This window comes from Pseudonaja textilis, chromosome 2, assembly GCF_049901715.1.
Source record: "Pseudonaja textilis isolate UNSWEBS1 chromosome 2, rPseTex1.2, whole genome shotgun sequence".
Taxonomy (NCBI): Eukaryota; Metazoa; Chordata; class Lepidosauria; order Squamata; family Elapidae; genus Pseudonaja; species Pseudonaja textilis.
This window is the reverse complement of record NC_141991.1, coordinates 110,676,096-110,690,722: the sequence shown is the minus strand read 5'-3', so window position 1 is coordinate 110,690,722 and position 14,627 is coordinate 110,676,096. Positions and strand designations below refer to the sequence as shown.

Here is a 14,627-nt window from a genome sequence, read left to right as displayed (position 1 = left end):
GATCCCATTGGCTTCAGTTCTCTTAATTCCAACAAGCAGTTTTGGGCCAAGGTAGTTGATGTGTTATGAATATCTAAATTCAACAGATTAGGATAACACTAAGCAAGGGACGGGGGGTTTCTCACACTGTTGCCTTGCTTTGGTTTGCTTTAGCAAAATAGAAGAGATCCAACTGCATGTGCAATATATCAATTTTAAAAATGTTTCTCCCTTTTTATTATTGTCTAAAGGTGTTGAAGGCGCTTGACAGTACCTGGTCAACCATGCAGTTTGAACATGAGCCTCACCACAGGACGGGAACAATGATGCTGAAGGCAGACGAAGCACTAGTAGAAACCCTTGAAGAGAACCAAGTGCAGCTCCAGACTCTGATGACTTCTAAGTATCTGTCCCACTTCCTACAGGAGGTCTCTGGCTGGCAGCAGAAATTATCCACTGCTGACTCTGTGATATCCATTTGGTTTGAGGTCCAGAGAACGTGGAGTCACCTGGAAAGCATTTTCATTGGCTCAGAAGACATTCGAAATCAGCTTCCTGAAGATTCAAAACGTTTTGATATCATTGACAGAGACTTTAAAGTAAGCAAACGTCCTTTTAAGCACTGATTCTGTTACATTACTATTTGAAATTACTATTACAAAAATACTACTTGAATGGGTAACAAATCTTTCTTCTCTTTAAAGGAATTAATGGCTGATGCAGTAAAAACTCCAAATGTGGTTGAGGCAACAAATAAACCAGGTCTCTATGACAAACTAGAGGCCTTGCAACAAAGGTCAGGAGGCTAATTTTGTCAAAATTAATGTAAAATAGAGTAAAGAGAATGATTTTTTGCAGCAGAAGCAAATAATAGGGTGACAGTTCTTGCCAGTCCACCTTTTCGCCAAAAAAAGAAAAGAAAACAACCCAGCACAATTTCATCAGTGCCAATTTCTATTTGTAATTTCTGTTTGTGTTTTAATGGCAGCATTAAATGATGCTAGGTCTCCCTCTCTGAATAACTAAAATTCTTCCACTAGGACTTGGAGACAGAAGCTTTTTCTACCTGGCCTTGTTTTGGAAATAATGGTCTGTCACAATGATAACTAGAGATAGTTATGTTTCAGTGGCTATGAATAATGTATATCAGTAGTTGTCCCAGCACACTAATGCATAGGTTGCCTCAAACTAGAAGTATTGGCAGCAAAGGCAATAAAGATTATTTTATCATTTCTTTGCTGAACAATAGTATATAGTATATAAAGCATAACCTGAGCACCAAATTTATCACAACCTCTAATATGACATTTGGGACATATTTGCAAGTAACCTTTTGTTTGTAAATTAGGTACTATTCCTATAATTTATTTTATTTATTAAATTTCTATACCACCCATCTTACCTGAGGTTGGTGAGATACGCATGCCTATTTTCTTAACACTCTTGTCCCTTTTGAGTAATTTTTGAACCACCTCCATCAAAAGCATTAATGATTGTGTTGACATCAAACAAAATGAGGGTTCTTGTCATGGTGGAGATTCCCCTGCTTCCCTGGGTTTTCCAAAAGCTGCCATTTAGGCTGAAAGCTGCTTGGGACAGAAGCCACTTTTGGGTTTGGATACCTCATCCCACTTCAAGCAGTAAATGGAAACCAGATGATGCTCCAATGGCCCGGTGCTCCCACATCTGCCTCAGTTTCCCTGGAAGTGCGCTGAGGTTTTAAAATGATGATTTTTTTAAAAAAATAATCAGTTGCCTGGAAATGCTTCAAGCCTGCCCTTTGCCCCTCTGATTATTATTCACACAAGGACCCGAGACATCCTGAGGAAGTAAAATGGCGCCCAATTGAAGGCCATATTGTTAGTCTAAAATGTTCCCAGCCCCCACCTTCCCAAGAAAAACTAAAGTAGAGGTGAATCCAGTTATAATGCCTAGCAAAGAAAGAGGATGCCGTGTAGGCCAAAAAGAGGAAGTACAATGAAATAAATGGAGGGGGGAGGGGAAATGGGAAAATACGAATGCCCAGAAGAGAGATGTGTTTAAATGGATCAGATGTTTGGGAGACTCCAATTCCACTTCTGGTATTGACATTGAGAAAATTAAACCTCCGCTTTAAAGTCTACATCAATGTACATCTATAGTGATGAATAACGATATTCTTAGAGCAAAAAGAGTGGTGTTACTACTATCTTCTCACTTACTTTTTAGTTTGGGACTCTGTGAAAAAGCCCTGGCTGAATATTTGGAAACCAAAAGATTGGCTTTCCCTCGATTTTATTTTGTATCCTCTGCTGACCTGCTGGATATTTTATCCAATGGCAATGACCCCGTAGAGGTAGGATGGAATGTCTTGAGGTTTGGGGGGTTGGTTGGAACGTACAATGGAATTTGTAATAGAATGTCATGAGTTTGACTAAGTTCTCTTTCCCACATAAAAATTAATGTATCCAATACAAACTTCACAGACTAAATAAAACTGAACAGGATTTCTGTGATATTTGATAGCAATTGGTGAAAAAGGGTTGTAGGTGAGAGAAGCCTATCATTTAAATTTTGATAATCCAATTTAAAAGAGGATTTCACTTAATACCTGATAAAAAGACCTTTGTCTCACTGGGTTCAAACAGTAAGAGAAGAAAATATGTAAATGGATCACTTGCACAGATTTGGCTGATGTTTTCAAATTAGACACTTTTGTTCAATTGATCAGTGCATATTTACTTCAAGCTTTCAACAGTGGTGGTCAGTTTAATGACCTGCCAATATCTTCATCAGACTTCTAATACTACAGTCTGGTCCTCTGTGTTGTAATTCTTGAAGGTGTCCCGCCATTTGTCCAAATTATTTGATAGCATGGCAAAGCTGAAATTCAGGCTAGATGCAGAAGGACAGCCTCTGAAGATTGGTGTGGGAATGTACAGCAAAGAAGATGAGTATGTTGATTTTGACAAGGACTGCGACTGCTCTGGACAGGTTAGTTATAAATTATTTTAAATGCGGTGTTCCTGTAGACCTTAAAGCAGCAGAAAAATATCCCAGTGCCAATTCCATTCCCAGACAATGTTCTGCTCAAGTATTAGGCTACTGAGCATATTGACCTTACAGTCTCAATGTGGGGCAATTGAAAAGCATTGAAGGGTGGACTCCCCTAAATGATTTTTCTCTCAAAATAGCATTACCCACTGATGGAAAAAATAATCACCAACCACAGTTCTCACCAGCAGTCTTAGTTAATTCAAGCTGCCACCTTGGCAGGTTACTAGCCCTCGAACAACTTCCACAATGGTGTCACTCCCTATCCCTGAACAGATGTCTAGCACTTTTCTGGAAGAATGCTAAGCCTGTGCTCCTCCTTGATTCTCAACTCTCTGCTGCACCTGGTTTGTTTGTTTGTTTACCTTGGGGAAAATAGGAGAACACTTGCCTGCTATTTCAACCCTGCTGCCATAAATCCCAAGTAAAATAGTGCTGCCAGGGAATGGCTAACAATGAGTGACACACAGCAAAATTACATCCTCACTGACATGAGAATTATGACACTAAGAAATATGGCCAGACAAACCCCGTATATTTAGGCAGACGTTGCAGATCATTGATTGCAGAATCAGCAGCATTCAATTGGCAAAAACTGACTCTGTCTCCTGTTCTTTAAGCTTAGGTCCATTTTTTAACAGGCAAGTCTACGGTTCTTCCAGAAGGAACCAACACCTGTATATATGGGGTACCCACATAATTTTTGAATTATGCTTCCCGAAACACTGGTTGGACATTATACAGGCTGGAGGTGATATTCAGCAGGTTCTGACCAGTTCTGGAGAACCGGTAGCAGAAATTTTGAGTAGTTCGGAGAACCATAAATACCACCTCTGACTGGCCCCACCCCCTCCTATTCTCTGCCTCCTGAGTCCCAGCTGATCGGCTGGCTCTTCTTTTGTTGCCCTGCACCGGAGAACAGAGCTGGAAAGCAGGTTAGTGGGGTGTGGAGGGGAATGGGGATTTTGCAGTAACCTTCCCCTGCCACGCCCACCATGCCCACGCCCACCAAGCCACGCCCACAGAACCAGCAGTAAAAAAATTTGAATCCCATCACTGATACAGGCACATTCCCTTGCAAAAGCCAAATACTGAGTGTCTCTTCCAACCCAAGTAAAAATACCCACCGAAGGCAATGAAGAGGTATCATATCTGCAATATCTTCAGTGGCCAGCAGGAGTTGAGCAGACCTAACCCTTTGACTGTATTCTCACCATCATCCTAATGAGACATTGTGGATTATTTCTATGGCAAAGCTCATTCTGGAAGAAGGGGCAAAACACTACTTTAGCACCAGAACAACCAAAGCTGAATACAAGCTAAGCTGCTCTACCTTGAGCTGAAGGAGATAGCTTGAAAATATATCCTTTGAAAATAGTGACTGAGGTGATTTCACACTGCAGTTGCTGGAATCTAAGGATGTACCCTATGAAAAATAATAAAACCAAGCTGTCTGGGACATGTCATGACAGGAAAGTTCAGCCCAGAAGCAAGGAACACTGGGTGATTTATACTAGCAGGACTAGCAGAATTTTCCTCCAAGTGATGCTAAATTTTCACCATCTCTTTTCTATTGTATGCTTTAAATAACTGGATGTCATCAGCAAATGTGGCACCTCTAATTCCAGATCAGTTGTAAAGTTTAAAAGACCCTTGGCATATAAACTACATTTATTTGTAAAAATGAAATCCATTTATTCTTAATTCCTATATGCTGTTCTCTAATTAATTATTAATCAGTGAGATTAATGGCAGTTGAGTTTACTTATAAGGTTTTAGTGAGGAGCTTCCTGAAAATCCAAATATACCAGATGATTTAGATCCCTCTTATCCACATTTGCAAAGTTGCTCTCAAAAAATGTAGATGGCTAGTGATATAAGAATAACATTATGGCTACCAGGTTAGCTCTTCAGCAGTAATTTTTCTACTGCAGGGTTGGTTATACAACCATATTTTCCATAAGTTTAGCCAATTCTTACTGATCTTCAATTAATCCCATCAGTCTCTTTAAAAAAAATAGTTACACTGGACTTTTTCCAGGCAAGGGTAAATGCCAAGTTAGAGAGAATTCTATTAGATGATCAACAATTTCAGCCTTTTTTATTTTACTATTAAATCATATCAACAGGAGCTATCTTGTCAATTCATGAATAAGAGGAGGCCAATCAATACTATAGGATAACATCAGGATAGCTAACAAAATTTACTTTTTTTAACAACAATATGCAGCAATCTTACAGTAGCATACTGATTTTTGTGTCATCATAATCATCACCCCACCATTCTGCAAATAGGGTAGATGATACAAATGAGTAAAAATTACACACACCTGTATTTTGTAATACAATCTGGTGAGGAAAGAAAGTTAACATACGGACATTTAGGAAAATATATATAAAGGCACCAAAACATGCCCAATTAATTTGGAATGTCTACACCCAGGTTGAAGTTTGGTTAAACCGAGTGATGGAGAGAATGCAGAGCACCTTGCGCCAGCTAATAGCTGAAGCTGTAGTGACTTATGAGGAAAAGCCGAGAGAACAATGGATATTTGATTACCCAGCCCAGGTAAGCAAAAAAAGCACCATGGCTCAAAAGAAAAAAGAGGCAGGAACCAAAACAAGTTCATTTATTTTTATTCCATCTAAAACTTTGGTCCTCTCTAGGCACCATACACACCTAATTCTTCCATCTCCTGTTTTCCCCACAACAACAACTCTGTGAGTGAGTTGGTTTGGGCTAAGAGAGACGGACTGGCTCAAAATCACCCTGTGGCCTTCCAGGCCTAAGAACTTCCAGCCCAAAGTCACAGTCCTGATTTCTCACTCAACATCTCAGCCATTACTCCAGAGTGGTTGAAATTCTAGCAAAATACAAAAGTAGACAGAAGCAGCATTTTTTGTGAGTTTAAACTTAAAGTCTGATCATCCATACCTTCATGAGGGGCAATGTTTGTGGATGATTCACAGGACTTCCACATTTCATTTTTTTTTTGTCTGTGGCAGATTGCTTTAACATGTACCCAGATCTGGTGGACTACGGAAGTTGGCATCGCCTTTTCACGACTGGAAGAAGGCTATGAAAATGCAATTAAAGATTACAATAAGAAACAGGTGAATAGAGGTCTCTCAGTTTACCTGACTGCAAAACATTGGTGTGTGCAATGATAGAAAGTGTGTGTGTGTGTGTATGTGTGTACACTTATATCAGACATGTTTCCACAGCTCATTCTGAAAGAGATCAGAAAGCCCTTTCATCTCTTTGGTTTTCTTCTTCACAGATAAACCAGTTGAACACCTTAATTACGTTGCTGATTGGAAACTTATCTCCAGGGGACAGAATGAAGATTATGACCATTTGTACTATTGATGTGCATGCCAGAGACGTCATTGCCAAAATGATTTTAGCAAAGGTATATTGTGAACAAAAGACTGTGCAGTATTTTGTTCATGGGCATGTTTGAGCAAACCTTTTGTTCTGTTTGTTCATCCTGAAATCTTTTAATTTCAGGTTGAAAGATAAATTGCAAGATAAATTGCAAGAATCAGCCTCCCCCAGCCGAGTGCATTTCAGATACGGAGGACCACACTTTTTATAATCCCCATTGACCATGTCTGGGAGATTTCAGGATTGTAATTTAATGCATCTGCCACGGAAAAATGAATGAGCAAAGAGGTTGGGCCAATCATAACACTACAAATGGTTTGAGTTAGCAGATGCCACAGAACTCAATCTGCTCTAATGCATTCTAATTTTATCATGAAGGAATTCTAAAAGAATCATGAAAGAATTTGTAGGATAATTGTGACTCTTCCAAATATAAAATGAAGTCTTCTTCTCTTAGTGTGTCTTTGAGAGGTCAAAAATTTGGGGATTTGGCTATAAAACTTTAATAACCTGATCTCTCAGATAAGTTATTATACTGGCAGTAACATTAAGCCTTCTCCTTTACTTACAAAGGGCAAACAGATCTGCTATGGATGAGAAATCTTGAACAGGTGTTCCACTTGGTTGCATTAACTTACATGATTGAAAAAAACACACTTGGAAATTCAATGTATGAAAGGTTTTTATCTGTTCATACAGTCAGCTGCCTGACAAAAGAACACCAAGAGTTATCTTTAACCTTTAGAACAAGTGTTGTTAAAAATAGTAATACTGCAAACCATTGTTCCAGCTGGATGGAACAATGGAAGAAGCTGGAAGACCACCTAGCTTTCACTAAAGGCAAAAGAATTAACCTTCAAAGAATTTGCAAATCCCAGGCCAGCTGATGGCATAAGTAATGGATGTCATTTGTAATACATCCATACAAAGAAGCAAGATCATTATTCATTCATCTCTGCATCAGTCCTAATAAGTTTAGTAGACAGTCATAGCATCTTACTATCTTATTTCCTGCTCCCCGCAACCAGGGATGGGATTCTACCAGTTCGCACCTATTTGCTAGAACCGGTTGTTAAGATTCTAAGCAGTTCGGAAAACCGGTTGTTAGAAGAAATTACTGGCCTAATCCTGTAAGGAAGGCAGGAAGGAAACATTCTGGTGTTGCTTACAGAAACTGCCTCTCTGTGAACCCTTATTACATTCTTGGCAGTGTGAGTGATACTGAGTTGGCCACACCCAGCCAATAACATGACCACCAAGCCATGTCCATCCAGTCACATGACCATCAAACCACGCCCATCAACTAAGCCACGCTACAGAACCGGTTAAACAATTTGAATCCCACCCCTGCCCCCATCCTACCTAAATACAGAGCTGATACAGCTGCAAAAGGGGGATATTAAAAGCTGATAATGAAACAAAATGGCCAGAATACTCTCATCTTGAGAGTGTTTGGCTCCATCCAAGAGAAAATGGCTGCCACTCAGCCAACCTGATGCACAGTTCATTCGCTTCTTCTGTAAGACACACATTGAAAGAAGTAAGACCTTTAGTCATTCATAATAATAATGATTGCCACCAGATATTTCCCTTCTTCTTCAGCTTCTCACTAAACCACAATAAGGGCTACCTTAGCACTCCTTAGTCAGAACTAAATTGCACTCCTTTTGTGACAGGTGGAGAGCTCTCAGGCCTTTACGTGGCAGTCCCAACTTAGGCACCGTTGGGATGAAGAGAAGAGACACTGCTATGCCAATATCTGTGATGCTCAACTCCAGTATTCCTATGAATACCTTGGCAACACTCCTCGTCTGGTGATCACCCCGCTTACTGATCGGTACGAGCTCCCCCTCACAAACTTGAGTCTGGCATAGCCTGATTTGTCGGGCCCAAAAGATAATATGCCTAATCCCTGTGTTTTGCAGTTGCTATATCACCCTGACCCAGTCCCTCCATTTAATCATGGGAGGAGCCCCTGCTGGTCCTGCAGGAACAGGAAAAACTGAGACCACCAAAGACTTGGGCAGGGCTGTAGGAATCATGGTGTATGTCTTCAACTGCTCTGAGCAAATGGACTATAAGGTAGTGATCCAGTGGGTGAAATGAAATATATACATATCAGCCAGGAAAACTGCTTCCATCCTATAAAGTCTCTCCTATTGTTGTTCTAATGAATGCTTATGCATCGCTTCTTTGATTCAATTCAAGGACAAGTGCTTCTCTTTAGTGCATTTGCGTCAATATGCAAATCACTTAGAAAATAAATCCAAAGCAAAAAGTATGAGAGAATCATTCATTGATAGCTACAATTAAATATACATGAGTTTTTGTTGGTTATGCAAAGATTGTGTTACCTTTAAAGCAATGGGCTTTTTCCAAGTTCCATGCAGTAAAATAAGCATTTTCCATCTGCATTGTTTCCATTTGGCAGCACTAATTATACCACTGAAAACAGTCTAAAAAAAGAACAGGCTGCTCATCTTTACATGGCTACAGTTTCTTTTTTAAAGTACCCCTTTTGGTGATGCCTTGACTCTTTTCTGCAGTTTGTGAGTATTAAGGAGAGGACTATGCACGCTTTTCCAAAACAATGCATCTCATTTCAGTTTGAAGTTCCTAGGGAGTGGCCTTGTGACTGATCTATGACTTCCCATTTAATTTGAAATGACTAGCTGAGAGGCATGGTCCCTAGGATGTTAGGAATGCTTGCAAATCTCCCCCAAATTAGTCCATAGAACCCAATCACTTCCCTACTTACTTACTCAAGATAGGGCTTGGTCATAGAAATATCACATCATTCCACTGGCAGTTACGTGGGACAAACTGAAACTATTCCTAGTAGGGTATTTCCATCAACAAGCACTGTAAGACTGCATGACCCATATTACTTTCACTGTGTCCAAAATAAGGACATCTCCAATTTAATAATACTTGCCTAGAGGTGGTATTCAGCAAATTCTGACCAATTCTGGAGAACCAGTAGTGAAAATTTTGAATAGTTCAGAGAAATGTCAAATACCACTTCTGACTGGAGATTTTACAGTATCCTTCCCCTGCCACGCCCACCAAGCCACGCCTACAGAACCAGTAGTGAAAATTTTGAATAGTTCAGAGAAATGTCAAATATCACTTCTGACTGGAGATTTTACAGTATCCTTCCCTTGCCACCCCCACCAAGCCATGCCCACAGAACCAGTAGTAAATTTTTTTGAATCCCACCACTGTATTTGCCCCTGAAAAAAACAAAAAACAAAACCTTCATTTGGAGCAACCTTTCTCTCTCTTTCTAGTCCTGTGGAAATATCTACAAAGGGCTGGCCCAAACCGGGGCCTGGGGATGTTTTGATGAATTCAATCGGATTTCAGTAGAAGTCCTGTCAGTAATTGCTGTACAGGTAAATATTTTCCATACATATTTTCCAACAGCTGGTGCTGTTGTGTGTAAATAACTATGGGCCAGGGGGGTGATTGCAGCTTGATGATTGCAGCTAAATGTCTATCTTGTGGGTGTTCCAAGAACAACAACTGCTTAAAAAAATAAAAAGGCTGGGCAGCTAGTCCATCTTTTTTTATGTTCTGATGAGATGAAAGATGGAAGTGGTGGTGGGAGGCTGTTCAAAGGAATAAAATGTTCAGGACTCGATGTAAAATTCTGTGAATGATGCAGAGCAATCACACAATGAAAGATTTGTGTGGGTAAAGCAGTGGGATAGGAATAATGGTTCTGATCCAAATGTCCTATAAATGGAATTCTGCAGATAAAAGGTCCCAGAAAGCAGAAGGAAGCCTCTGTGCATGCTTTTTCCCCATCTTCTACAATATCCCTTGCAGCTTCTATAAAGTAAAGCTATCAGGCATGAACTGCAAAGTTCACTGCATAACAGCAAATGGAGCTTTGTGTGCTTCATGGCTGCCATCTAGTGATGGTCTGGATTTTTGGAACACTAATCTGATAGCTTTGCTATAAACGGAATTATATCAAAAATCTTAATGATTACAGTGGAATCTGCCTATATAACTGTTAAGCAATTATAATTGCTGGCATGAATCATAAAGTGTCTCTCTTAACTGTCTATGGAGATTCTCAGTCATCCAGGACATCCAGGTCCCAAAGGTGCTTTTTCAAGAGGCAGCTGGGCTTTCTGGTTTTTCTTTGAAGACGTTTCGCTTCTCATCGAAAAAGCTTCTTCAGCTCTGACTGGATGGTGGGGGGAATGGAAGGATTTATACTCCTTGCAGACACCTGGTCATTTGCATTCTTTTAGCAAGTCATTAAGGCCATCTGGAGGTTTATCTGTATCATCAGAGTCACCTGACTGGTACAAATGGGTGTGGAGCCTTCTTGGAACTGTTGAAAAGACTGTGTTGTAGACTGGAGAAAGATAATGTTGTATCCCTCCCCCTCTGTTGAGAGAGGGCTGTTCAATTTTGACAGAGATGGCCTCTTTGACTCCTCTTTCAAGCCAGCAGTCCTCTCTGTCCAAAATGTGGACTTTGCTGTCTTCAAAAGAGTGACCTTTTGTCTTTTAAATACAAATGGACTGCTGAATCCAGTCCTGATGGGTTTGTTCTCCTATGTTGTGCCATGTGTTTATGAAGTGGTTGTTTTGTTTCCCCAATGTACAGACCTGCACATGGCTCACTGCCTCATGTCTCTCATAAAAATTGACATGAGTTTAATATTAGTGTAGTATGACAATCTGTGGGTGCAACTGATTATTTCAAATGTTGATTATGAGATTGCCATGAATGTTTGCAAGATGTTGCTTTCAAATAACCCAGAGGGTTCCCCAGAGCTCTCTTACTCCTCCTCACTTGACAGATGGGTACTGAGACTGCTCAGAACCAAGCAGTCAGTGAGATGTTGTCAGAACCACACAATGGAGCCCATTAGGTTGAATAATGTGAGACCATCCAGAAGCTATTAGTAGGAAATGCTTTCTTTTCTCATTCTTAATGGTGAATAGTTTGCTGTTTATAGCTGAATCCTACAGCAGTGTTTTAAAAATTGGTACTTTTCAACTTGCAGAAAGCCTTATTCAGATGCATAAGTATTTTTGCATAAGTATTATTTTAGTCATGCCTAATTTACCATAAGATGTCCTGGGAAATGAATGCGTGAACTTCAGTGCACAGTTATTCCTATACTATTTATCCAATATGCTTTAGGTATTATTGGCTCCAAGATGGTTATTCATCTATATGTAAATATTTGTACACTGCTCTTCATTATCCAAATGCAGCCATGTGTGAATCAATAAGAGGATCTTCTGCTCATCTTTTAGGTTAAATGTGTTCAAGACGCTATCCGAGCCAAGAAGAAGACGTTCAATTTCCTTGGAGAGATGATCTCTCTGATTCCCACGGTTGGAATGTTTATTACCATGAATCCTGGGTATGCAGGTCGTACCGAACTGCCTGAAAATCTGAAAGCTTTATTCAGGTATTAAGATCTTGAGGAAATGAAGCAATGTAGGTTGGCTTGAATAAAGAAAAAAAATTGACTCAGGGAATTGGCTCAAAGGAAAGACCAAACATTAAATACAGAAACTCAGTTGGCTATGTTTGTTTTGGCTTTGAAGCTAAGTGGGATTGGCCCCGGTAAGTACTTGGATGAGAGGCCTGCAAGGAATATCTGGGCTATAGACTAATCTGAGCATATCTCTCAGAAGAAACAATAGCAAACTACTATTATATTGCCACTACAAGAACATGTCCATATTCATGTCTATAAAATCAGCATGAGCTGAATTTGATATGGAAATGTATATTTAAGATTGGTCGTGCCTATTTTGGCAGGCTTTAATGGGACAAAGCTCCCCAGAACACCCATTTCAAGAAGGCACTCAATGGGATGCTCTTAAATTTCCAAATATGCCACCAGCCAAGAAAGGCTGGAAATCCCTGAACTAGTATATGGACTGGGTGTCCTGAAAGAAACTTTCAAAATATACCTGAAGACCCTTTATATTGAAATTGTGGCCAGGAATTCAAAATGACTTCTTTGCATAATACAAGGGTCTTCAAACTTGTCAAGTTTAAGACTTGTGGACTTCAACTCCCAGAATTCCTGAGCTAACATGACTGGAGGAGGAATTCTGGGAGTTGATGTCCACAAGTCTTAAAGCTGGCAAGTTTGAAGACCACCGGCATAAAATATCATTATATGAGACAGCTGTCGATTTACACATCATAAAAAGTGTATGTATCATTTTTTACCTTTTTACAGCAGGTGGGTTTTTCTCTAATAGAGGCACTTGAAATTGAATTGTGTCTGGCATTTGCAGCTAGTGCTCATTATAGCTGAATGGAAAGATGTGCTGTTGCCTCTGCAGTATAAGCACTCCAGATGCTCATTTTTCCCCATGTCCTCTTGTAGGCCCTGTGCCATGGTTGTTCCTGATTTTGAGCTTATCTGTGAAATCATGCTTGTTGCTGAAGGTTTTATTGAAGCTAGGCTTCTGGCCAGGAAATTTATTACTCTCTACACTCTATGTAAGGAGCTACTTTCCAAGCAGGTAATAATTGAATGTGGTTCCACAGCTCTGCTATGGCGCCAATTATTTCAAAGCAAGCAAAAAATTGGTGGGAACGAATTGGCAGAGATGTCTGAAATGTTGCAGTAATATCACTCAGTGAAGTCCATTTCCAATACTCCATTATACTGTATGTTGTCCCCAAAGTCCTTGATAACATTGCAAGAATATTATAGATTTCAATATCTGGAATAAATCCATGATAAATGCAGTCGAATATCCTGTTCATTTGGGTAGGCCAAAGCAGCCTGCAGGAACCTTCCCCAACCAGGAGAACCATAGAATCATATTTGGATTGCAATTCCCATCATCCCTGTTCAGCATAGTGAGGGAGATGGGAGTCATGGTTCAGAAACATATATAGTACCCCAGGTGGGGAAAGCTGGTTTAAAGTCTTGGAGAAAAGACTTTAAAAGATTTGGGAAGAGCCACCTTCCTCTGATTAATAGTGCATATCTTTGCTACGGGAGCCATGTATAGGAAGCACCAGTCCTTTCTTCTCATTGGAAGTGGGCAGAGGTGGTATTCAGCAGGTTCTGACCAATTCTGGAGAACCAGTAGTGGAAATTTTGAGTAGTTCAGAGAACCAGAAAATCCCACCTCTGACTGGAGTTTTCACAGCTTCCTTCCCCTGCCACGCCCACCAAGCCATGCCCACAGAACCAGTAGGAAAAAAAATTTGAATCCCACCACTGGAAGTGGGTGGTGATTTGTGCCTTATTTAAGTGGCGTCCTTTTATTCACCTGGAGTTCTAATGGCACTTCCTGTCTCTCAGGATCACTACGACTGGGGGTTGAGAGCTATCAAGTCTGTGCTAGTGGTGGCAGGGTCCCTGAAGAGAGGAGACCCAGGACGGGCTGAAGACCAGGTCCTCATGAGAGCTTTGCGAGACTTTAATATACCCAAGATTGTGACTGATGACTTACCTGTGTTCATGGGACTCATTGGGGACCTTTTCCCAGCCCTGGATGTACCCCGGAAGCGTGACCTGAACTTCGAGAAGGTGAGTTGGCCCCTGTGGGTTCAAGCAAAGAAAGCAGCTAAATGCTTCTTGTTAGAAGAACCAGTACTTTATTCCGTGGGAAAATCAAGATGTCATCAGAAGAACAGCCTTGATTCAGAAACCGGGGGGCTGCCCTCTCTACTTACTTGAGTTATAAGACAGGGCCTGTAAGCAGAATCATGATACCAGGCCGTGCTTCAGAGGATACAGAATTCCCTTGGCCCACTTTTCACACACACACACACACACACACACACACACACACACACACACACACACACACACACAGACTGCTTGCTTCCTACTCTCTTGATTAATGGACAGAGACACATGCAATTATATTTGTGATTTTGTTTGTCTCTGAATTACGCCCTTTGCTTCTTGTCTTTAAGCACCATCACTGCTATCACTATCATACAGTCAGTGTAAACAGACAGACAGACAGGGCAATGGGCGGCATAAAAATGTGAAGTATAAATATTCCTCGACTTACAAACATTTATTTAGTGTGATGGTGCAAAAAAACCAAAAAGTGACTTATGACCAGCCCCCAGAGTCACATGGTCAGAATTTGGGTGTTTGGCAGCTAGCAGGCATTTATGATCGTTTGTATTGCCTCATAATCCCCATTTGCAACCTTGCTAGCTGGCTTTCAATAAGCAAAATCCATGGAGGAAGCTGGATTCG

The 14,627-nt window shown here is 40.5% G+C and overlaps 1 protein-coding gene across 1 annotated transcript in view; it reads left to right on the top strand.

Moving 5' to 3' along the window:
• Nucleotides 1-14,627, top strand: part of DNAH17 (dynein axonemal heavy chain 17) — a 137,070-nt gene that overhangs the window by 54,192 nt on the left and 68,251 nt on the right. Inside the window, exons 27-39 of the mRNA XM_087924917.1 lie at nucleotides 231-578; nucleotides 684-775; nucleotides 2,188-2,314; nucleotides 2,800-2,952; nucleotides 5,456-5,581; nucleotides 6,019-6,126; nucleotides 6,294-6,425; nucleotides 8,077-8,237; nucleotides 8,326-8,482; nucleotides 9,691-9,795; nucleotides 11,686-11,843; nucleotides 12,780-12,918; nucleotides 13,713-13,940. Of these exons, the coding sequence (XP_087781043.1) occupies nucleotides 231-578; nucleotides 684-775; nucleotides 2,188-2,314; nucleotides 2,800-2,952; nucleotides 5,456-5,581; nucleotides 6,019-6,126; nucleotides 6,294-6,425; nucleotides 8,077-8,237; nucleotides 8,326-8,482; nucleotides 9,691-9,795; nucleotides 11,686-11,843; nucleotides 12,780-12,918; nucleotides 13,713-13,940 (2,034 nt within the window). The remainder of the gene's footprint in view (nucleotides 1-230; nucleotides 579-683; nucleotides 776-2,187; nucleotides 2,315-2,799; nucleotides 2,953-5,455; nucleotides 5,582-6,018; nucleotides 6,127-6,293; nucleotides 6,426-8,076; nucleotides 8,238-8,325; nucleotides 8,483-9,690; nucleotides 9,796-11,685; nucleotides 11,844-12,779; nucleotides 12,919-13,712; nucleotides 13,941-14,627) is intronic.